The 25,327-nt window shown below is 37.9% G+C and overlaps 1 protein-coding gene across 1 annotated transcript in view; it reads right to left on the minus strand.

Annotated features, from left to right (window-relative positions):
* Positions 1 to 3,805: 3,805 nt before the first annotated feature.
* LOC139757826 (poly(A)-specific ribonuclease PARN-like) overlaps positions 3,806 to 25,327 on the minus strand; it is a 42,475-nt gene continuing 20,953 nt past the window's right edge. The window contains exons 7-15 of the mRNA XM_071678712.1: positions 24,197 to 24,399; positions 21,875 to 22,062; positions 19,780 to 19,843; positions 18,986 to 19,041; positions 16,650 to 16,736; positions 14,815 to 14,906; positions 8,945 to 9,096; positions 6,494 to 6,570; positions 3,806 to 5,310 (exon numbers count right to left, since the gene is read on the minus strand). Of these exons, the coding sequence (XP_071534813.1) occupies positions 5,246 to 5,310; positions 6,494 to 6,570; positions 8,945 to 9,096; positions 14,815 to 14,906; positions 16,650 to 16,736; positions 18,986 to 19,041; positions 19,780 to 19,843; positions 21,875 to 22,062; positions 24,197 to 24,399 (984 nt within the window). The 3' untranslated portion in view covers positions 3,806 to 5,245. The remainder of the gene's footprint in view (positions 5,311 to 6,493; positions 6,571 to 8,944; positions 9,097 to 14,814; positions 14,907 to 16,649; positions 16,737 to 18,985; positions 19,042 to 19,779; positions 19,844 to 21,874; positions 22,063 to 24,196; positions 24,400 to 25,327) is intronic.

Raw genomic sequence — 25,327 nt, forward strand, 5'->3', positions numbered from 1 at the left:
CCCCACCCTATGATCCACTTCCGCTTCCATGGTTCCATCCGCTGACAGATCCACTCCCAGATATCTAAAACACTTCACTTCCTCCAGCCTCTCACCATTCAAACTCACCTCCCAATTGACTTGACCCTCAACCCTACTGTACCTAATAACCTTGCTCTTATTGACATTTACTCTTAACTTTCTTCTTCCACACACTTTACCAAACTCCGTCACCAGCTTCTGCAGTTTCTCACATGAATCCGCCACCAAGCATTCTTCCAACATTTCTCCTTCCAGTACTCTTCTACTCATATTTCTCATGTCACAAGTGGTCTTCCTCTAACATCAACTCCTCTAATCATACTGTCTTACACTCTCCTTGTAAACTCCCCATCTTGCATTCTTTCCACATGCCCGAACCACTCTACGGTATTACATTTCACCCAGTCATAATGTTTATCTATCCCTCCCTCCCTCAGATTTTCCTGTGCCTTGCTCATTGTATGTTGTGCTTAAGAATTCATATTATATCTCTCTCAGTAATTATTATTAGATTTGAAATAAAGTAAGTGATTATAGTGATAAACAGATAATGGGTCTACCTAATCCAAAGGATCTAACAAACATAAACAGTCTTCAGTCAAGTTTAAAGTGGTTTGTTTAGATCATTTGAACAAGGTTGAGAGTGTATAAAAAGATTGATTTAATGGATACCATTAAGGTATATAGAATGAGAAGCTCTTTCACTTATGTAACTTATGGCAGCAAGGCCTAGAGAGTGTATTTCAGGAGTGCTAAGAGTAGGATTTATACATGTATTCAGGATCACGTTTAGAACCGTGATCCTGGTATTCGTCCTATGCTTCAGAAGACTGCTTGGATGTCTTGCAGAGCCACCTTTAAATTTGGTTTGGAAAAAAACAGGTTGATAGCCAGGTGAGAATATGCCGATCAGCTCTGTACCACTATATCATAAGAATCTCTTTAGACAGACCAGAGAGCTGAAAATCTTCCCTTCATGTGTTATCACTCAAAAAACAGGCCGAGTAAGGAGCCAAGTAAAGGTTTTATCTCAAGGGTTCAGTTGTTTTTTTCTCAGCACTGCTTCATTTAAGTAGAAATTGGAAGCAGAAATATAAATAAATGGTGCAGTATCCCATTTGTCCATCCATATTTCATTTATTATATGAATTTGTCATAATTTTGAGAACATGGCCTGCAGCCCATCATGCATTCCCATGCTGGTTCATTCTTGCATCACCATGTCATGTGGGATTATCGTGGGAACAGTCATATGGTCTTGTAATGGTGCTACTGTACTTGTGTGGTGAAATTATCTTATTTTCTTAATGAACTTTATCCATTATGCTGGTATTTTTATAATGCATTGTTTTGTGTATTATCAATAGTATAGGTATATGATATGAACAGTAATTATTTATTGGTGAGATATGTAAAATAAGTGTTTTATTATTTGCATTACTCAGGTTAATGTTTCCCACTTAATGTTTAAAAAACTGTATTGCACTTTGCTCAGTCATGTAAGGTTGGATAATACAGTACTCAGTTGAGCAGTGCTCAAATGCATATAGTTGCTCAAGTCTTGTGCACAAGTTTAGCAAGTACTCTTTAGCCATAATTGTAAGTAATACAGGTAATGTGTATGAATTGTTCATCTAAGTCTTATAAACTGTTACATTGAAATAAGGGTTGTTAGGTTCTTGAAGATATGTACATCATCAGGTGTTACAGAGTCATTGCCACCAATTATACCTTATGCTGAGGAGTTTTTTATGTTGGTTGGCGATGACATGAATTTGATGCTTTTGTTTGCACTCTGGGAAACATTATTTGAAAGAAACAATGGGGCCAATCCGGTTGATCGTAGTAGCGTGGCAAACACATGGATGAGGCTATGTTTTAACTCATGAAATGAAGCATCGCTAGAAGATTAGAAACTTCCGTAATACATCTTCCATTGTAGTGCTTAATGGGATGGCAGCTGATTTCCTTGTAGTTTTAATTTTAGGTTTTTATGATTTGCCTCAGTTTTTTATACCTGTTTATTTACATTATGTATGCCTTTTCCTCAGTTATTTCCTTTTCTTTATATGATGGTGTATTATGAGTATTGCCAAAGAAAAAATACTTCAGTACAGTAAATAAATTCTTAAGAAGGTGACTATGGCAGTAACTTGCAAATTTTTTAATAATTTCAATATCTTTGTTTTAGTGTTGTGACTGTTTGATATATCACATTCCATATATATATGAACAATATTTTTTACTAATGGTAGTTTATAAAATTTTCAACATTCCTTAGGTAGATTAGATATTTTTCATCTTCATTTGTGTGGCCAGGAGTAAAGCTTGTCATCTCATCGTGACCAAGACTTTAGTCTGTTAATTTGTAATAATTGGTTTACACAGGTCTGTGGGGACTGGATGTGGATAGGGAGCTTTGGTTTCAGTGCATTACACAGGACAGTTAAGAGAATGAGTGTGAATGAATATGGCCTTTTTTTGTGTTTTCCTGGCACTTCCTCGCTGAAGCAGGGGGTAGCAATGCTGTGTCCTGTGGGGCAGGGTATGTATGTATGTATATATTCATATGTTTTGTATATGTGCGTGTATGGGCATTTATGTAAATACATGTGTATATGAGTGGGTGGGCCATTCTTTTTCTGTTTCCTAGTGCTACCTCATTGATGTGGGAAACGGCGATCAAGTATAAAAAATTAATATAATAGTTTACACAGTACTTCATAAATATTTCATTAATAAAAGTTAGTTTTCCATGCATATTCGCCATTTCCCACATTAGCGAGGTAGTGTTAAGAACAGAGGAGTGAGCCTTAGAGGGAAAACCCTCACATGGCCCCCTTCTCTTGGAGAAGTAAGAAAAAAAATTAAGAGAGGATGATATTCAGCCCCCCTGCTCCCTTCCCTTTTAGTTGCCTTCTCAACACAGGGAATATGGAGGTAGAATTCTTTGTCCCCTACTTAAAAGTTATGTCCATAAAAAGAAGGCTAGTTGTAATCTAAAAGTAATCGATGAAAAAGCAGTGCATCAGCTGTGAACATTCATGAACAGCCAAATCGACTGTCATACTTCTTGGTTCATTCTTATACTTTAAATTTTTTTGAAAATTTTGTGAAATTTTCTAATTTTCTTTTTGCACAAGAATATTCCGTAGGATCAGTTACACAGTTTGAAGGCCTATTTGCTTCAAAGTAATAATAACCTCACAGTTATATGGGAGAGTATACTGCTTTTTTATTTTCTATATTTATGTTTATGTTTTATGAAAGATTCTTTTCTGAAACTGTTTTTTATAATAGATTATCCTTTAGGATCAGTTCTTCAGTTTAAGGGCTAAATATATATTAATTTAACTTTATTTTATTGAAAGGCTTAATTTTTTAAAACATTGAAAATGTATATTTATCATCTACAATCCACCATGAAATCCCCCAGATATTTTCATGTGATGTTCCTGTTTTTCAGTTTTATGTATTCAGTATTACGTATTTTACGTATTTTTAATTTTCCAAAAGAAGGAACAGAGAATTGGGCCAGGTGAGGGTATTCCCTCAAAGGCCCAGTCCTCTGTTCTTAACGCTACCTCGCTGATGCGGGACATGGCGAATAGTTTGAAAAAAGAAAAAGTATTCAAAGAAACTGTTTTAAGAACATGTGGGAAATATCCATGTTAATCTCTTCTGGTGATGTAGAATCAATTGCCTGAATATGTAGTATTGTAAATTTTCACCATTTATTTTTTTTGACAATATAATTGTGTATTGCTGTCAGAAAAAAATTCAGTTAAATCAAAATTTGTTTATTCTGATAACTTGTACTGTCAATGTATTCGTGTGTTATACTTCACAGGTGACTTATAAGCTCTTGACGCTGGACAAAAAATCATGCATGGGAACACTTGCAAGAATCAAATGCACATACTAAAGCTAGAATTTGTTAACTTGTGTAATTATATGTAATTCTAGCTTCATTTTTCAGTGTTCACATTTATGCATATAATTTTTTTTTCAACATGTCTTGTCTTTTATATATGTGGATTATAATACTTCATGCTGTATACAAGTACACACATTCATTAATTACTAAACATTATAGTTCAATTGGTTTCATCAATCAAAATACAAAAAATATAAAAATATATACAAACAATGGAGTCTATATACTCATGGTGCAAGGCTTCCATATACATATGTGAAAGAATTTAAGCATAAATCAGGTTTATAATAATAATAAATATACATCTTGCATTCTTTCCCCAATTTTGTAAAATGTGAGCAGTAGAATCAAGTCATAAACTGCATCAGATATTTAATATATACTATAAATCTGTTGCCCATTCCTTCCAGGGAGTGGCCATCAATTTTTACTTTTAAACTTTTTTCAAATATCATATTAACTGAAGGATGTTTCTAATTAAAGGGATTCAATTTAAAAAAGCTATCTTGACCAAGTCCGATGAAATGATCAAGAGGAACCACAGAATGGTCCATGGGGTTTGGCTAAAGGGGCTCTGATTTCAGTGCATTATCACAGAATACTAGGAGTGGATGTGAACAAATGAGGCAATTGTTTGTATATTCGTGGCACTACCTCTCCTGCAGGAAACAGCAAAAAAGGTATTAAAAAATTCCATAAAATTTGAATGCTGACACCAGTAAAACTGAATATCTTCAGTCATTTCCAAACATGTACAAATGAAAACATTTCATCAAGCACAACAATTCCAACTGGGACCATACATATTCTCAAAACCTTCACTAACAGCTGAGGATTTTTCTGAAATACTTGTTCTCATCACAAAATCACATATGATCACCTTTCGGCATATGCAACTAAAATTCTCTTACAGCAAGAAATATGCAACACCCAAATTTTAATGAATGACATGTACCTTGCTTCTATTGCCTTCGATGAAGACTTTTGAGAGTTTGGGAGTAAGTGAGATTATAAAACAAGTTTGTGGTACCTTTCCAAAAGCGGAGAGGTCATGAATGTATAACATACAAGATACAACATTCCTGTCATATGAACAGGAAAATTTAGTGCTTTAAGAATTCCAACTACTGTGAGCCTCACAGATTCTGAACAAAAATCATTAAAATACTAAATATAGCAGTTACAACAAACTGTGATGAATTTATGAAACAACTTAATATAGCAGTTACAACAAACTGTGATGAATTTATGAAACAAAGTATTTAACACACAAAGGATTTTGAGCAGCTACCACTCATCAGGTATAGAAAACACACCATCAAAAAGCGAATCTTGTGTGTCCACTTTTTTCCCTGAAAAAGAGAAAAAAAAATTAAATTTCCCAATAAATATGAACAATTTAGTTACGCACCCTACTTGCAGCTTGATCATAAGTATCATACAACCCTCTGTTTTACTAAAGATGAGTTTTACATAAACATTCTTGTGAAAACTATAACTAAACACCTAGAAAACCAACTATTGACAAGATTTTGCAATTGACAATAATAAATGAAGTTAAATAAGATATGAAATTTATGCAACAGGAATGAAGAGAGCTACAGAAATACAATATTATGAAATTTGTTATAGGAAATGAACATTTTGAAATATATGTTCCTAATCAAAGCCTGCTTGATTCTTTAATTAGAAATTTACACATCTGCAGAGTTAAAAAGTCCAGTTGAATGGTTCCGTGAAAAGGGATATAAGATGATGAAAGCCTAAGTCCAGTTGAATGGTTCTGTGAAAAGGGATAAAAGGTAGTGAATGCCTAGCATAGGATGAAATGTGATAAAGAAGCAGGGGTAGATGAAACTGTAGCCGAGCTTCTCAAAAAAAAAAAAGGCAACAGTTCTCCTAGTTTATTAGTCTGGCTGTCCACTAATTGTACAGCCCTGGGTAAGGTAAGCAGAATGCATGTATAATGCCCTTATATAGATGCAACAGGAAAAAAAGGCACTAAACTTGCCTTCTGTCAGAGGCTTGTTAAGGGTGAAGCAATAAAGGCTAAAAAGCAACTATGGAGTTCACTAGTTATTAAGATTATAGCCGTGGCCACTTCCTTGAGGGAGTTCCAGAAGGGAACAGGCATAAGAATATGGAGATAGATAGATGGTTGTAGAGAAAGTACATGATAGGGTTGACACAGGCCATGAGGAAGTTGCTACAAATATATAGGTTAAACAGACAGTTCTTAAATGCAGTGAAGAGTTATCAACAAAGTATGGCATGTGTGCAAGACAGAAGGAAAGACGATAAGTGTTTCTTGGTTTTAGTGGGTCAGCACCAAGGATTTAAGCATCACTCTAGTTATTTAATCTGTTTAAGGACAGGTTAGTAAGGGAGGTGAGTGCAACGGTTTTAAAAGTGTGAGGCAGGTCTTCAGCACACTTGAGTTGAGGAGGCATAGGAGGAGAATCAGATGCTTTAAGCATATGACGAAGTTCTCTTTTAAATTTGGTCTGGCTGAAACAACAAATTTTGTATTATTACCATTATCTCCATCACATATAGGAGGAGGATCCTCAGCACTGGGAGACTCTAGGGTCATCTGTGAGAGTTGATCAGATCTGTTGTGGCAAAGAAAAAAGTACATGAAAATTTGTAATATGTTCAGATTATTTCATTGACATCTCATATGATCAAAAATCAAAACTTGAAGTATCTTCACAATAAAATAATTATGTGTATGTGGGTGAAGTGCTCTGAATGGTCTGAACCAGGGCACATAAAACAGGGAAGTTGTGGAACAGTCTGAGGGGCTTGGTTGTGGATGTTGGGTTTGGCTACAGTGCATTATATATGACACAAGGTGAGTGGAGAAGAAATTGCACACAAAAACGACTGGCAAAATTCATGTATACTGTATTTAAATGAAGACAAAGGGGACAAGTGTGAATGTCTGAGTTACAGAAGTATATAATATCTCTTGAGGATACCTGTAAGAATGGTGACCGAGAGGGTTGTTACACACACATCTGACTGAATAGATGCAGCATGGCTCCGAGATAGGAGCAGCATGCACAGGCCAATTGTTTGAAGAATTTAAAACGACAAATAAAGACAAAGGGGACAGGTGTGAATGTCTGAGTTACAGAGGTATATGTCAGTTGAGTATACCTGGTAAGATGTATAGAAGAGTGGTGACTGAGAGGGTTGTGACACACACATAGCATCTGACTGGAGAGGAGCAGCATGGCTTTAAGAGTAGGATACACAGACCAAGTGTTTGCTTTGAAGAATTTATGTGAGAAATACCTCAAGAGGGATTTGAAAGGGCATTTATGGATGTGGAAAAAGCATATAACTGAGCTAATAGAGGTGCCTTATGGAAAGTTCTATAAATGCAAGGGATAAGTGATGAATTATCAAATGCAATGAAGAATATTTAGTACAACAGTAAGGCATGTGTATGAGTAGGGAGGGAGGAGGGTGAGTGGTTCTTGGAAAACATGAGAATGCAATGCACAAGAAGCTGACCAAAAGCACTGTGTGAGGCTATTGGTCAAGAAGGGTGGATATTATGTGCTTGTCTGTGTGAGGTGAGTGCAGGGAACTTATGGAGTAAGTGTCATGGTCTTCTAATTGAAAGTCAAATCTTGGGCAGAACTATGGTGATTCTGTGTTTGTAGTGTAGCAAAGACGAGTGGCATCCAGAGTAGAGAGAAGAAAGTGTTGTTTACACATACTTGGGTAACTTAGTTTCACATGTGTGTTTGGGAAGGCAGTTTAGTGATTGTTGAGTCGTTACTGTGCATACATGTTTAGTTAATGTCACGTTAGTTAATGAAGGGAGAATCTTTTCACTACTGATTGCTTAAGGGTGAAGCAAGGGTAAGTTTCTTGTTTCTGCTTGGAGTTGTAAGTCCGAAAGGATAGAATTTAAGACTGTATTAGGAGGGTGGTAGCTTACTGTATAACATCAACAATGCTATTATGGATTACGTGTTTGGTCAACGATATGTTTGTTGAAGAAAGGGAGATCTGTGAATATAGACTGCTAAAGTGCAAAATATTACTGATGGTTTTACTTGTTTGGGTGGGAGGGGTCCATGGCTGTTGTAAAGAACTGGGGGCCTAGGTTATTAAGAAGAGATAATACTGGAAGTATTTCTGTTTCACTGTGCACATGCTGAGTGTTTGTGGTTAACATGGAGCCAGTGATGGTTCCGAAGGCCTTGTTTTTGTGTAGTTCATACAGGGTGGATTATTAGGCACCTGAACTGTAGCTTACTGTGGAGTGAATGAATTTTTTGTAGAGGATGAGATATTCTTATCCTTGTCCAAAACTGGTGTCACTCAGTGTTCAGTGAGTTGCTAATTTGCTCATGTCCTTTGTACTGATGTCTGTGATGAGGGGAATCAGTGTCATGCATATGGGTTGTATGTGATACCTAGCATGGTTGGAGTTCTGTTTAGCTGAAATGGCTGGCCATTCAGGATTAGTACCTGTCTAGGGAGAAGAGGGTGATGGTGGATTTTTGTGGTTTTGCAGAAATTCTGTTTTGCATAAGCCCATGTTCTGAATGTGTGATGCACTGTTGCATGTTTGTTGTTGAGAAATATCAGGGTGTTATGATGTGATTCGGAGGTTATATGCACATGAGGGAACTATCACTCTGTGCCCTGTAGGAGTAACTAGAAGGTCATGTGAGAAGGGACTGAAGAGGGTTTGAAAAGAATTGCTCCTTGGGGTTTTGGAAGCCCATGTGAAGAATTCATAATTTATCAGACTATGAAAATGGTAAACCATTTTGACATTTTTGTGGAGAGTGGTGTCAATCATCTTTTGTGTGAAGATGCACCAGCAAAGAGAGGCAAATAATTTGTTGAAAAGTAAAGCCAATAATAAGTATACTTGTACTTGTGTTCAAACTTAAGTAAAGTTTCTGTGTCTGTGCTGCATATGTCATTAGGAAAATAAAGATGAGTCGAGAAACCTACCCAACACTTTTCAGTCTTTTGTACTCGTGTGCATGGCTTGCACCCCTCTCTTGATGAGGGGCTGCATCATCAGAAAGAGATTTTCTCTTTGAGCTTGATGTGTCTCCATACATTCTTACACGGATCAATGGTGGACATGAGGCTTGAATACCCTACAAAAGAAAGCACAATTAGACAGTACACAGACTCCCTACTTACCAAAATTATCACTGTCAATTTTGGAAAACCTAAACAATTATGTATAATAATGTAAGAGATAAGCAGGGAAGAACTGAGCAGATAGAAGGATGTGTTGATAAATAATATACCATTTGACTGAAAAATTATTATAAAGTGAAGGGGTTAACCCTGCATATGCATACCTTATATTTATTCTAAAGGCTTGTCTCTACTTCCAAAATTTGGTTTGGGACCATTCTGCACTGTTGTTTCTATGATCAATTATAAATTTGTAGCCATGCCCAAAGTCTGGATCACATGGTGCAATACACACACACACACACACACACATATATATATATATATATATATATATATATATATATATATATATAATTTTTTTTTTGCTTTGTCACTGTCTCCCATGTTTGCGAGGTAGCGCAAGGAAACAGACGAAGGAAATGGCCCAACCCACCCCCATACACATGTATATACATACACGTCCACACACGCAAATATACATACCTACACAGCTTTCCATGGTTTACCCCAGACGCTTCACATGCCCTGATTCAATCCACTGACAGCACGTCAACCCCGGTATACCACATCGATCCAATTCACTCTATTCCTTGCCCTCCTTTCACCCTCCTGCATGTTCAGGCCCCGATCACACACAATCTTTTTCACTCCATCTTTCCACATCCAATTTGGTCTCCCACTTCTCCTCGTTCCCTCCACCTCCGACACATATATCCTCTTAGTCAATCTTTCCTCACTCATTCTCTCCATGTGCCCAAACCATTTCAAAACACCCTCTTCTGCTCTCTCAACCACGCTCTTTTTATTTCCACACATCTCTCTTACCCTTACGTTACTTACTCGATCAAACCACCTCACACCACACATTGTCCTCAAACATCTCATTTCCAGCACATCCACCCTCCTGCGCACAACTCTATCCATAGCCCACGCCTCGCAACCATACAAAATTTTTGGAACCGCTATTCCTTCAAACATACCTATTTTTGCTTTCCGAGATAATGCTCTCGACTTCCACACATTCTTCAAGGCTCCCAGGATGATTTTCGCCCCCTCCCCCACCCTATGATCCACTTCTGCTTCCATGGTTCCATCCGTTGCCAGATCCACTCCCAGATATCTAAAACACTTTACTTCCTCCAGTTTTTCTCCATTCAAACTTACCTCCCAATTGACTTGACCCTCAACCCTACTGTCAGTGGATTGAATCAGGTTATGTAAAGCGTCTGGGGTAAACCATGGAAAGCTGTGTAGGTATGTATATTTGCGTGTGTGGACGTGTATGTATATACACGTGTATGGGGGTGGGTTGGGCCATTTCTTTTGTCTGTTTCCTTGCGCTACCTCGCAAACGTGGGAGACAGCGACAAAGCAAAAAAATATATATATATATATATATATATATATATATATATATATATATATATATATATATATATATATATATATATATATATATATATATTCACATTTACTCTTAACTTTCTTCTTTCACACACTTTACCAAACTCAGTCACCAGCTTCTGCAGTTTCTCATATGAATCAGCCACCAGCGCTGTATCATCAGCGAACAGCAACTGACTCACTTCCCAAGCTCTCTCATCCCCAACAGACTTCATACTTGCCCCTCTTTCCAAAACTCTTGCATTCACCTCCCTAACAACCCCATCCATAAACAAATTAAACAACCATGGAGACATCACACACCCCTGCCGCAAACCTACATTCACTGAGAACCAATCACTTTCCTCTCTTCCTACACGTACACATGTGAATAAGAGCAAGGTTATTAGGTACAGTAGGGTTGAGGGTCAAGTCAATTGGGAGGTGAGTTTGAATGGAGAAAAACTGGAGGAAGTGAAGTGTTTTAGATATCTGGGAGTGGATCTGGCAGCGGATGGAACCATGGAAGCGGAAGTGGATCATAGGGTGGGGGAGGGGGCAAAAATTCTGGGAGCCTTGAAGAATGTGTGGAAGTCGAGAACATTATCTCAGAAAGCAAAAATGGGTATGTTTGAAGGAATAGTGGTTCCAACAATGATGTATGGTTGCGAGGCGTAGGCTATGGATAGAGTTGTGTGCAGGAGGATGGATGTGCTGGAAATGAGATGTTTGAGGACAATGTGTGGTGTGAGGTGGTTTGATCGAGTAAGTAACGTAAGGGTAAGAGAGATGTGTGGAAATAAAAAGAGCGTGGTTGAGAGAGCAGAAGAGGGTGTTTTGAAATGGTTTGGGCACATGGAGAGAATGAGTGAGGAAAGATTGACCAAGAGGATATATGTGTCGGAGGTGGAGGGAACGAGGAGAAGAGGGAGACCAAATTGGAGGTGGAAAGATGGAGTGAAAAAGATTTTGTGTGATCGGGGCCTGAACATGCAGGAGGGTGAAAGGAGGGCAAAGAATAGAGTGAATTGGAGCGATGTGGTATACCGGGGTTGACGTGCTGTCAGTGGATTGAATCAAGGCATGTGAAGCGTCTGGGGTAAACCATGGAAAGCTGTGTAGGTATGTATATTTGCGTGTGTGGACGTATGTATATACATGTGTATGGGGGTGGGTTGGGCCATTTCTATCGTCTGTTTCCTTGCGCTACCTCGCAAACGTGGGAGACAGCGACAAAGCAAAAAAAAAAAAAAAAGAAAATATATATATATATATATATATATATATATATATATATTATCCCTGGGGATAGGGGATTAAGAATACTTCCCATATATTCCCTGCATGTTGTAGAAGGCGACTAAAAGGGGAGGGAGAGGGGGGCTGGAAATCTTCCCCTCTCGTTTTTTTTTTTAATTTTCCAAAGAAGGAACGGAGGGGGCCAGGTGAGGATATTCCAAAAATGGCCCAGTCCTCTGTTCTTAACGCTACCTCGCTAATGCGGGAAATGGTGAATAGTTTAAAAGAAAGAAAGAAATATATATATATATATATATATATATATATATATATATTTTTTTTTCAAACTATTCGCCATTTCCCGCGTTAGCGAGGTAGCGTTAAGAACAGAGGACTGGGCCATTGAGGGAATATCCTCACCTGGCCCCCTTCTCTGTTCCTTCTTTTGGAAAATTAAAAAAAATTGAGAGGGGAGGATTTCCAGCCCCCCCGCTCCCTCTCCTTTTAGTCGCCTTCTACGACACGCAGGGAATACGTGGGAAGTATTCTTTCTCCCCTATCCTCAGGGATATATATATATATATATATATATATATATATATATATATATATATATATATATATATATCATAGGGTGGGGGAGGGGGCAAAAATTTTGGGAGCCTTGAAAAATGTGTGGAAGTCGAGAACATTATCCCGGAAAGCAAAAATGGGTATGTTTGAAGGAATAGTAGTTCCAACAATGTTGTATGGTTGCGAGGCGTGGGCTATGGATAGAGTTGTGCGCAGGAGGATGGATGTGCTGGAAATGAGATGTTTGAGGACAATGTGTGGTGTGAGGTGGTTTGATCGAGTAAGTAACGTAAGGGTAAGAGAGATGTGTGGAAATAAAAAGAGCGTGGTTGAGAGAGCAGAAGAGGGTGTTTTGAAATGGTTTGGGCACATGGAGAGAATGAGTGAGGAAAGATTGACCAAGAGGATATATGTGTCGGAGGTGGAGGGAACGAGGAGAAGAGGGAGACCAAATTGGAGGTGGAAAGATGGAGTGAAAAGGATTTTGTGTGATCGGGGCCTGAACATGCAGGAGGGTGAAAGGAGGGCAAGGAATAGAGTGAATTGGAGCGATGTGGTATACAGGGGTTGACGTGCTGTCAGTGGATTGAATCAAGGCATGTGAAGCGTCCGGGGTAAACCATGGAAAGCTGTGTAGGTATGTATATTTCCGTGTGTGGATGTGTGTATGTACATGTGTATGGGGGGGGTTGGGCCATTTCTTTCGTCTGTTTCCTTGCGCTACCTCGCAAACGCGGGAGACAGCGACAAAGTATAAAAAAAAAAAAAAAAAAATATATATATATATATATATATATATTTTTTTTTTTTTTTTTTTTGCTTTGTCGCTGTCTCCCGCATTTGCGAGGTAGTGCAAGGAAGCAGACGAAAGAAATGGCCCAACCCACCCCCATATACATGCCTTGATTCAATCCACTGACAGCACGTCAACCCCGGTATACCACATCGCTCCAATTCACTCTATTCTTTGCCCTCCTTTCACCCTCCTGCATGTTCAGGCCCCGATCACACAAAATCTTTTTCACTCCATCTTTCCACCTCCAATTTGGTCTCCCTCTTCTCCTCGTTCCCTCCACCTCCGACACATATATCCTCTTGGTCAACCTTTCCTCACTCATTCTCTCCATGTGACCAAACCATTTCAAAACACCCTCTTCTGCTCTCTCAACCATGCTCTTTTTATTTCCACACATCTCTCTTACCCTTACGTTACTTACTCGATCAAACCACCTCACACCACACATTGTCCTCAAACATCTCATTTGCAGCACATCCATCCTCCTGCGCACAACTCTATCCATAGTCCACGCCTCGCAACCATACAACATTGTTGGAACCACTATTCCTTCAAACATACCCATTTTTGCTTTCCGAGATAATGTTCTCGACTTCCACACATTCTTCAAGGCTCCCAGGATTTTCGCCCCTTCCCCCACCCTATGATTCACTTTCGCTTCCATGGTTCCATCCGCTGCCAGATCCACTCCCAGATATCTAAAACTCCAGTTTTTTTCCATTCAAACTTACCTCCCAATTGACTTGACCCTCAACCCTACTATACCTAATAACCTTGCTCTTATTCGCATTTACTCTTAACTTTCTTCTTTCACACACTTTACCAAACTCAGTCACCAGCTTCTGCAGTTTCTCACATGAATCAGCCACCAGCGCTGTATCATCAGCGAACAACAACTGACTCACTTCCCAAACTCTCTCATCCACAACAGACTTCATACTTGCCCCTTTTCCAAAACTCTTGCATTTACGTCCCTAACAACCACATCCATAAACAAATTAAACAACCATGGAGACATCACACACCCCTGCCCCCAAACCTACATTCACTGAGAACCAATCACTTTCCTCTCTTCCTACATGTACACATGCCTTACATCCTCGATAAAAACTTTTCACTGCTTCTAACAACTTGCCCCCACACCAAATATTTTTAATACCTTTCACACAGCATCTCTATCAACTCTATCATATGCCTTCTCCAGATCCATAAATGCTACATACAAATCCATTTGCTTTTCTAAGTCTTTCTCACATACAACCTTCAAAGCAAATACCTGATCCACACATCCTCTATCACTTCTGAAACCACACTACTCTTCCCCAATCTGATTCTCTGTACATGCCTTCACCCTCTCAATCAATACCCTCCCATATAATTTCCCAGGAATACTCGACAAACTTATACCTCTGTAATTTGAATTAAGTACATGTGAATACATGTATACATCTGTGTGTGTATATATATATGTATACGCTGAGATGTATAGGTATGTATATGTACGTGTGTGGACGTGTATGTATATACATGTGTATGTGGGTGGGTTGGGCCATTCTTATATCTGTTTCCTTGCGCTACCTCGCTAACTACTTGAATATTCAAATCAACATCACACCAACGGTCACTGTAGAATTGAGGGTAATAAAAAGAATTTTGAGGTTCTCACAAAAGAACTTACTTTCAGATGTTGCTTGCATTTCCTGCTATCTATCCCCTCCAAAGGAATGACATAGACAAAAGTGTTGTTCACCCATACAAGCTTGACTGGCCCTGCAATGCATAAAATCCTTAATGGTGATTCCAGAAATATACAGAAAACAGCAAAAGGAACGAAGAATTCTTTATTTCTTTTAGCAGGATGATTTAACACAATGTCTATAATATGTAAACTATTTCAAACAATAAAATGAAAGATACTGCACGGTATACTTAAATTGCAGGAAAGCTTCAAAACATTATTTTGAATGTAGCAGAAAAATATATACAAAATGAAGAAGCTATGGTATGGAGGAATGAAATTACATTAATAGCTATCCTGTCAAAGATAAACAGGTATATTCAAAAGATGATGTAAGAGACCGATACATGTGAATCAGTTACACATAAGGATAGCAGGGTATCAGGTCTTTCTCTAGAGCTGGGCATTACCACCCTTTCGGCAAGGCAGTTGGGTTGAATCTGGGGACTCTAGCTCTACGAATCTTCCCCCACAAAAAGTGCATGTAGTCTTAGGCGATAGTAGCATCCCTGCGACTACTTTTGATGAGACATGCATATATATAAGGAAGAGTGGAACATGAAAGGAATATACGATGAATATGGAAGGATGAGACATAAGCAATTTAAGACAAGGAAAATTTGACATATTTGTTGTGTTTGTGTAAGACAAAGTTGTGCAGAAGTGGAATGTGTGAAATCGGGCCTTCAAGTTGATAAAGATGGTGAACCAAGAGAAGGTTATTGAAGGATGAATGGTTTGGAAAGCTGCTTAACTGCAAGAAAGTAAGAACTAGTTATTAGTTGTTAAGGTAAGAACTAGTTATTAGTTGTTAAGGTCAAATATCTGGGGTTAAGGATGACTGTGATGGCTGCATATGCACTGTATGATGATAAAGAAGGGGAGGAAAATGACAAATGTGAGCAAATATATGGACTGTTACACACACAGGCATAGTGTTGCAAATATTTACTTGAAAACAAACAATTGTTCATAAATACAAAAGGTACAGACAAAGGGAAGAGAGAATTGACAAGAGTATGGCTGATCTGTTTCTGGTGAGAAGGAATGTGATTAGCACTGTGCATGATGTGTGGTCTAAGAGAGGGTTGGGTGGGGTTTTGGTCAGGTCATACAGTAGTAATGTGTATGTCAGGCTTTTACTGTTAGATGGCATGGAGCTAGAAATGTGAATAATTTTTTTTAATAGCTCAACATCCCACTGGCAGTGGGCAACTCTAGCACAGCATTTTCAAAGGCTCCTACCTAATGTTCCTACCAATTACTACTGTCTAATGCATTTATCTAATGTTCCTCCCTAATGCTTCAGAGTGACTGCTCATGGCAAAATTAGTGAACCCATTGTTACAAGGCAGAATTAGGACTGGTAAAGTGTGTAAACCAGATTACTTCCACTTTGATAAACAGTGGAGGAAGCTCTGGAGAAAGAGGAGCATCTAGAATTTAAGAACATAAAAAAGCAGCTCTATGGGATTCTGACTTAATTTGATGTGCAAGGAAAACTTCTGAAAACAGTTTACATACCTATGAATATACAGGAAGTAAGAAAGTATATAGTTGTCATCTTTTCACTTGCAGATTAACTACATACAAGCAAAGTACACATACAAGTACAGCACAGCAACTCAATATATGAAGAAGCTAGTTCAAAGTATCCTTTAAAATTCCACAAATATAAATACATAGGCTTACACTTTTCAAAACTTAAATATGTACATCAAGAGCCTCATATGCTAAGAGTAATCTTAATTTCATTAGATAAGAAACATACTTACGTATCATTTGAAAAAGTTCATGGATCTGCACAGGGGTCGTAGTGGAGGGACATTCTACACAAAAAATTTGGCTTCTCTTTACCTCAACTGAAATAAGAAAAGATATATGCATGGAACATACTCACTCACATATTTATTTCTATTTACTTATTATACTTAATTGCTGTCTCCCATGTCAGCAAGGCAGCGCAAGGAAACAGACGAGGAATGGCCCAACTCATCCACATACACATGTATATACATAAACACCCATACACGCACATACACATACATATACATTTCAATGTATACCTACATATACATACACAGACATATACATATATACACATGTACATGTTCATACTTGGTGCCTTCATCCATTCCTGGCACCACCATGCTCTACAGGAAACAGCATCGCTACACCCCTACTTCAGCAAGGTAGTGCCAGGAAAACATGAAAAAAGGCCACATTCATTCACACTAATATATACATACTAATTTATATAAATAATTTCCTGCCCTTGGAGTCCTTTCTGTCTTTATGAGGTTCCTACAGTGCTCAGGAAGCCAGCTATGTCCACAGGTCAGGACCAAGATCAGAGTGATGCTGTTTGTAGTGCTGTATGAATGGGTGATAAATGGAGCATAAATGGGAAAGTGTGACTCATGTTTGTCTGGCAAGAGGTGTTTCTGATGGGTGTATGCCTGGTGAGGTGGAGTGTAAGACTGAGTTGGAAGGGAGATTGTTTAGTGCTTGACTAGTTATTTCAGTGTGCAAATGTTTCGTCTGTATCTGTGAGCAAAGGCTGCTTAAATGTGAAGCAGGGGTAAGCTTTTTATTTGTTCTTGGGGAATGATGGTTACTTTTATATGATATGGGTGAGAAGAGGTGTAGTGCTACTGCAATGAACTGAGTGCTAAGCACGTTGATTGTACTGGGAGGATCTGCATTTCACTGTGTGAGTGATGAGAGTTTGCAGTTGCTACTTAGCTTGTGACTGCTCTGAGTGCAATATTCTATGTGGTTTATAGTTCTGATACATTTGTTTGTGATAGGGAGGAAGATGAGGTATGTTTCAGAGTGGAACAGATGAAACGTGTATTCAGCATGTTAAAGAGATTCTTTGCCTTGTCCAAATTTCATGTTACTTAAGGTTCTGAGGGCATTTAGTTTACTTTTGTGATGATGTTACAGGGAGTGAGGATTGAAATATCATGTGTATGTCATATGGCTACTGTTCTGTTCAGTGGCAATGACTATCCATTCAAGGTGACTGGAGGGAAAGAGACTGAAGACTTTTGTGGAGAAGCAGACATTTTGTTCTGGGAGAGCCACTGTTCCAATTGTGTAATGTAGTGCCTCATGTATATTACTGTTACTGTGGTGACAGGGTGTCATGAGGTGACTGTGTGGTCATCTGCATACTTAGGGACCATGCTGTAGTTTGCCTGAGGTGATGGGAGGTCATATAGGAAGATTACAGAGGGCTAGAGAAAGAACTACTCATTGAGGAACCCCGTTGTAGAGTTTAGGTATTTTAGAAGAGGGAGTGACTCAGCAATGGTGACCAACTATGAAATTGGCCTATTACTTTTTGTCAATGTTGTTGAGGGTGGTATCAAGTATCTTTAGTGGAATGATGTGTTGGGAGAGCAGTGTCAAATGCTTTGGTTGAAGATATCTAAGATATATTGTGTGACATTACTGTGTAGTGTGGTGGTGGAACATCTGGGTTTCGAGCCATACTGTGTGGTGAGTGGGATATTTTGTTTGATTCTACTGTGGATTAGTCTTCACAGAGTTTGGATACTCAGGATAAAAGTGATAAAGAGGGAGGGAAGTTGGGTGGTTTGGAGGGGTTTAGGACTGGTATTGCTGGCAAGTCTCCAGATATTAGGGATTTTGTTGTGTAGCCAGGAGTGATTGAAGTTATCCGTAAGTGCTTGGACTGCCAATGTGCCAGTGTTTTATAAATATATTCTGCAGTATTTATTCTCCCTGGGGATAGGGGAGAAAGAATACTTCCCACGTATTCCCTGTGTGTCGTAGAAGGCAACTAAAAGGGGAGGGAGCGGGTGGCTGGAAATCCTCCCCTCTCGTTTTTTTTTCAATTTTCCAAAAGAAGGAACAGAGAAGGGGGCCAGGTGAGGATATTCCCTCAAAGGCCCAGTCTTCTGTTCTTAATGCTACCTCACTAACATGGGAAATGGTGAATATTACGAAAGAAAAAGAAGATTTATTCTCATTTATAATTACTAAATCCAAAACCTAAATCTGCATAAAATCAAGCAAAAATATGAACTGAAGCTTAAAAATTAAGTAACTAAGCATTTACGAAAACATATGAATGACATACCATCAGGGCCCACCAAGTTCAGGAATGGAATATCATGGGAGTTCATGTTGTTCAACCTGAAAACAGAAAAATCTACATAAAATACACATCTCAGTCTATGCTTTCCATGAATCTATAATCAAATAATGAGTCTGTGACAAAAGTGAAGAAAGTACCATGAGAAATGTAAAGAAAAAGTGACAGTTATTTTTAAGGGAATTCATAAAAAGGAGGGAGGTCTGCATGGAAAATGTTATCACTGACTTCAACCTAATTTTCTCATTACGTATTCATGGAATACATAATGGTGACAGATGATAGGTAAGAGGAAGACAACTTCTAAAGAAGAATACCTCCAATATCCTTCCCACACTCGCTAACGCAGGGAGACAGCAACAAAGCAAAATGAATAAAATATAAAATCCTTCCCACACATGCCAGCCACTCAAATGTCCTCAACACTTATTTCTAATGAAGACAACTGCAGAGGAGATTGATAGATGCAGTGAGGGAATTGATAAGGAAAAGATATTAAAAGATGAACATAACAAAGGAATGATTTAAATTAAGAGGCAACAGAAGCATTATGTGCATGGAATTAGTATGAAAGAAGATGGTATTACTGAAAACTCAATTTAAATGTGCAAGAAGCACTTCTATAGGAGTAAAAACCTGTTTCCTATTAACACAATGGGCAAGGGTTTAAGATGTGTGCAATTGAAGTTGCAGGGGCTACTTTTACTTGAACCAACACAATAAACTAAGAATTGAGTAACGATAATAGATAGACAGATATTCTATAACACTAACCTTACCTGTTGGCATATAAGACAAGATGTTTTGACTTCACTGCAGACTTCTCCTTCCAATGGATACCATCTGTTAACAAAAAAAAAGGACATCTGTGACTGGGGAGTAAATGCTTAAAGATCTTAAATAAGAATCATGAACAGATAAACTCAAAAGTAGCATGGTTGAAGAGGGGATTCAATTGAGAGAGTCTACAATTCTAGGGTAAAGGAGTTCATGGGTTTTATAAGTTCCTCTTTTCTTAAGTTACCAACATCATATGGGTAAAACATTCCTCAATCAAAGGCCATACTGTGTGAAAGCCTACCAACAAGGACCTCTGATAAAATTTTCCTCGATAAGTAAGGCAAGCACATAGTACTTACCACATTTACTGGCTGATGAACATTCAACCAATATTGTCATTACTGTATCAGCAATTCAATTGATGTTTCTGGTCTCTCCCTGCTCAAGGTTACACCACAAGTGAAAAGTCACATTTGGCTAGGGTATATCTTTAGAAGCATAGTCTGGTTAAAGAATTTCTCGCTCCAAAGGAGCCTATATATCCCTGCTACTTTTAGATGAAACAGCCTTAGGCTGCAGGAGCTTTTTAAAAGAATTACTGTGTAACACCAGGACTCTTTCATAAAATATGGACCTGGGGTAATGCTAAATATTAATAAATAACAATTCTTAACCATCAAAAGTTTTTAAGTCATCTGATATTACCTAAGTGAATGCTATCTTTTATAATGCAGGATGACCAATACAGATACTATCTCAAACATCATAATAATTATATGTATCCGCAGAAATACCGACAGAGATAACTTTTTCACATTCATCAAAACCTAAAGTTTTTGTTTCTCATTTTATTCATAAAGAGGAATGCATCATTTACTCACAGGCAGGCCTAATTATATGACTTTTCACATTCATGAGCTGTTTCTTTTGAGTTTACAGAAAAGCATCTAACGTACAGATAGTCTATCAATTTCTTAAATTTCAACTGCACTACCATTTACAATGTGGTAAATTAAGTACATACAGCCTCTCAGTTCACTCAATAAGTACCTTCAATACACATCCAGTGTACTAAAGTGAACAAAGAGTTCCACAATAATTCAAATAAAACCAGTAAACCATAATATTAAAGTTCCTCATATGTTTTATACTCATCTGCAGCACAATTAATTGTTCATTCTAAATACATGTGGTTATAAAGTGGGCTGTAATACCATACAATGATGGAAAATTAATAAGGCACATGGCTTTTGATTCTACTCTAATAGGTGGTAGAAGAGCCACTCAATTTTTGAGGTGAGGTAAGACCCAAGCTCACATGTAATAGCTCCTCATAAGAAAAATCACTGATTCTGTAATGTCAAGTCTGATGAAATTCTAACATAAGTGGAGTGTGGATCATACTCTGAACTGTAACATTTTGAAACTGAACAGCTTAAAACAAGTGAGACTAAGAAAAATATATGAGTACAAACTGTATTTTTGCACTACTGAATTTGATCAGGTTACTGCTTCCACATTCTGAGATGCTACACAGGTACACAATCAAAAAAAGGATATATACTCTGTGTAAAATTGAGTATCAAAATTAGAAGGAGAGGAAAAGTGTATCAAAAGATTTAAAGCACAAGATATAATTGGGTTATTTAAAGGCTGAAGAAAAAACAATCACAAATACATGCATAATATAGCATGTAATGATTAGTTATCAAAATGGTAGCCTTGGCACCATGTTGGAAAATCCACTCAGCCTTGCACACATATGCAAGGCTGAGTGGATTTTCCAAATGACACCTAGCAACTTATATATCAATAACAATTCAAATTACTAAACAATGATGCACATTTCCTAATAATTAGTGACAATGAGAAAAGCCATAGTTTTACTAACTACCTTTAGCAACATACCTCCAAAGGCTATGAATACTATTTACAAAGAAGTAAATGGAATATGTCAGCCAGTCTGCCCAAACACATGAAAAGAAAACAGACAAAACATACTTTGTATAATTCCTAAACAAATCAACTCTTCAAGCTATAAGATGAAATAAAAATATCATGGAATTACAACATAATGAAAAAAAAATAACTTACCAAGTCTTTTGACCATTGTCACAAAACAGACGCCTGTCATAAATGCATCATAGCCGGCGTCATGAGCTTTACTGCTCTCCCTAATACTGTAGCTTTCACATCCATCTTCAACAATAAATATTGGAGGACAGTATTTGCCACACAAAACACTATGCAGTGCTCCTAAAGATGTATTTGGAATGTCTACACTGAAAGAAAAATAAATGTTAAAAATTTCATGAAAATATATAAAGACTAAAATTGGTTCTCTTAAAGATACCTGCTTAATGATAATACTTTTCTTTCATACTATTCGCCATTTCCCGCGTTAGCAAGGTAGCGTTAAGAACAGAGGACTGGGCCTTTGTAAGAATATCCTCATCTGGCCCCCTTCTCTGTTCCTTCTTTTGGAAAATTAAAAAAAAACGAGAGGGGAGGATTTCCAGCCCCCCACTCCCTTCTCTTTTAGTCGCCTTCTACAACACGCTGGGAATACGTGGGAAGTATTCTTTCTCCCCTATACTGTCGCTAAAAATACAGCAAGTTAAACTAAAAAAAATCATTACTTTCTTACTTTTCAATGTAATGCTCTTGAAGACACAAATCAAAGCGAGCATTTTTAGCAATGCAAAGCATCCAAACCTGGAAAAGGTTCTAGCATTCCTTTTCCTTAACCATTCCTCATTCAAGTATTCCAATTTTAGAATATACAAACATCAACTTCCACTAATAATTATTTGAATTTCTAGGCTTCTAAATGTAAGGATCAGATTCAGACATGATGGCATATTAGCGCTCCTGATCTCAATATGCTAAGATATAGCCCGCTCATAAAAGATCTTTCGCAAATATCTACAAATCTGAATCTCCATACAGTTTCATCTCAATGCTGGTCCTAGAATGACAAGTTTATTTCACTATGGTTAAGGTAGTTATAAAATACTACCAGGAAGAAGAGGACTGACAACCATGATCAACAAGCTACAGCATCATAAGGAGGAAGTTCCAGCCCCTAGCCAACATCCTCCACACGGATCACGTCCAGTTTCCACCCTCCCACCTCAAAGGACTCTATCTTACTACTGTGCAAAGCACAGCATCAAACTGTCCCTGGCTGCTGTGCTGGTGACACCCAAACATTTAACACAAAATTTTTTTTCACCACTAGAGGATGATGCTGGCAATCATTCCCGGCTATTAGTTTAAGCTGGTGACATCACATTCACTCCTGAAACACCACGGGGCATCTGTCCACATAGCCAAACTTCTACCACCAGAAAGCACAACCCCATCAGATGCTTCCAGGAGGTAAAGCCTTCATTGCACATCACTCTCCTCTACAAAGGATTGCTCAGAGTTATGGATATGCAGCAACCAACTGAACATAAACACCTATATTACCCTACTAAACCATCATACTCTGGACAAGTAACAGCACAAAATACTCAACCCCACCCTTTACAAACTAACCCTACTGCTTCACAGAACCCTAATTTTACACTAAATATTATACAACTTGACACTAAATAATCTACAACTCAATACTATAAGACATCATTAACAAATGTACACAAGTATCTAACCTACTCCAAAAACAAAACATAAACATAGCACTCATCCAAGAAATCAAATTTACACCTATATTCACCTTCCCCCTATTCTTTAAATACACAACCTTGTGATAAGATAAACGTCAAGAACAAAGAGGAGGACTCACAGCACTTATACACCATAATATCCCATTCAGCACTCGGTTACAAAGATCACATGCAATAACAACACCTTTGATTTACACACTTTTCCAAACTTAGTCACTAACTTCTGCAGTTTCTCACTTGAATCAGCCACTAGAGCTGTGTCATCATTATCATCATTATTATCATTATACTTGTTTTTACTATATAACTCCTTGACCCCTTCTCTAGAGGTTCCTGCAGCTTCAAGGATGCACTGCAATCAGTAGCAAAGACAGGATGGACTCTTTTGGAGTTAGAAGTTCATCAATGAGTGTACTCTGATAGCACAACCTCACTGATGGTGAATTTTCACTAGTAGCATAACAAAAAGGCAAGTGGAGCTCAGTGATGCTGCCAACTCATCCATAATAGATTATACAACTATGGTCACATCACATATCCTTGACATAATGCATCAATAAGTCATTAAGATAGCCATGGATAAAGTGAGGAAACATATGAAAAAAAGAGGCATTACCATGACGGTGTGTAAAGTCCTGTGAAAGAAAAGGGATTTGAGGAGATTGTCTCCTTAAACAGATACAGGTAGAAAGAATGCAAAAAGAGAATGATCATATGTTGGTTGCATCATCATTTGTATACATACCAGAAGGGAGGATCCTTTGCTATGAGTTTCGTATCATAAACAGTAGGAATGTTGGACTTGACAACGGTCTTCAACTCTTCCCATTGTTCTGGTAGAGGCTGAACCATCTTGTCAATCACATGCAACAAATCTAACACACAATTATGACCAACTATTGGCTTATTGCTTTCCAGAATCTTTCGTATGACATGTGTAAAGCCAATCTGCAAAACATAAGTCATAACAGCATAGGTACAGTTTTGCAATATAAAGCATATCAAACATCATGATAAAATTAAATCCAAAACTGACTAACAACTGTCAGGCAAAACTAAAATGAAAAAATTAAGCATATTCAAAACTACAGTGACTCCATAATCACAAAATAAAATCACCTTAAACAAATGCTAATGCCTTCAAAGTCATATATTAAAAAGAGAATAAATGAGTAGTATAAAATAAAGTGTACTGGGATTACTGCACATACCTGTACAAATGTTTCTATATACAGATATAGACTATAAGTACATATGAAGGAACTGGGGTAAACCACAGAATTGCCTGAAGGGTCTGATTGTGGAAAGGGAAGCAGTGGTTTTCAACACAATACACATGACTGCTTGAGAATGGATATGAATGAATGACATATTTTCATCTATTCCTGAAGCTACCTTGCTTACATGGGAAAGTGAAAAATCATGAAAGAAAGATGTATGTATGGGAGCATATGTGTATGCATGTATGCATTTGTGGGTACGAGTAATGCCTGTTTAGCAACAGGGATACATTCCTGGAAACCTGTCATTAAGTGACCCACTTTTAAAGGGCAACTGAAGCCTAATATGTAAGAAGGGTTGTGTTCCTAAGCAAAAATTATCCATCTCTAGTGCTTAACTATGGAGTATACGTGAAATAGCATAAGAAAAACTTACACATTCTCTTATGTAATTTAAATGAAAATTATTCAAAATTTACTAGAAATGGGGTGATAAGGCTTGATGTGACAGTGGAGTAGGATTAGGTGAAGAGAGAGGTTTACTTAGAACTGGAGAGGAGAGAGAGAGAGAGGGGCACTAGGGTTGTCCACATAACCCCCTGAATTTTCTGATTCAAAAACTGTTTTAACTGAAGGAGGAGAAATGTTCCTAAGCC

Source organism: Panulirus ornatus, chromosome 28 (assembly GCF_036320965.1).
Source record: "Panulirus ornatus isolate Po-2019 chromosome 28, ASM3632096v1, whole genome shotgun sequence".
Classification (NCBI taxonomy): Eukaryota; Metazoa; Arthropoda; class Malacostraca; order Decapoda; family Palinuridae; genus Panulirus; species Panulirus ornatus.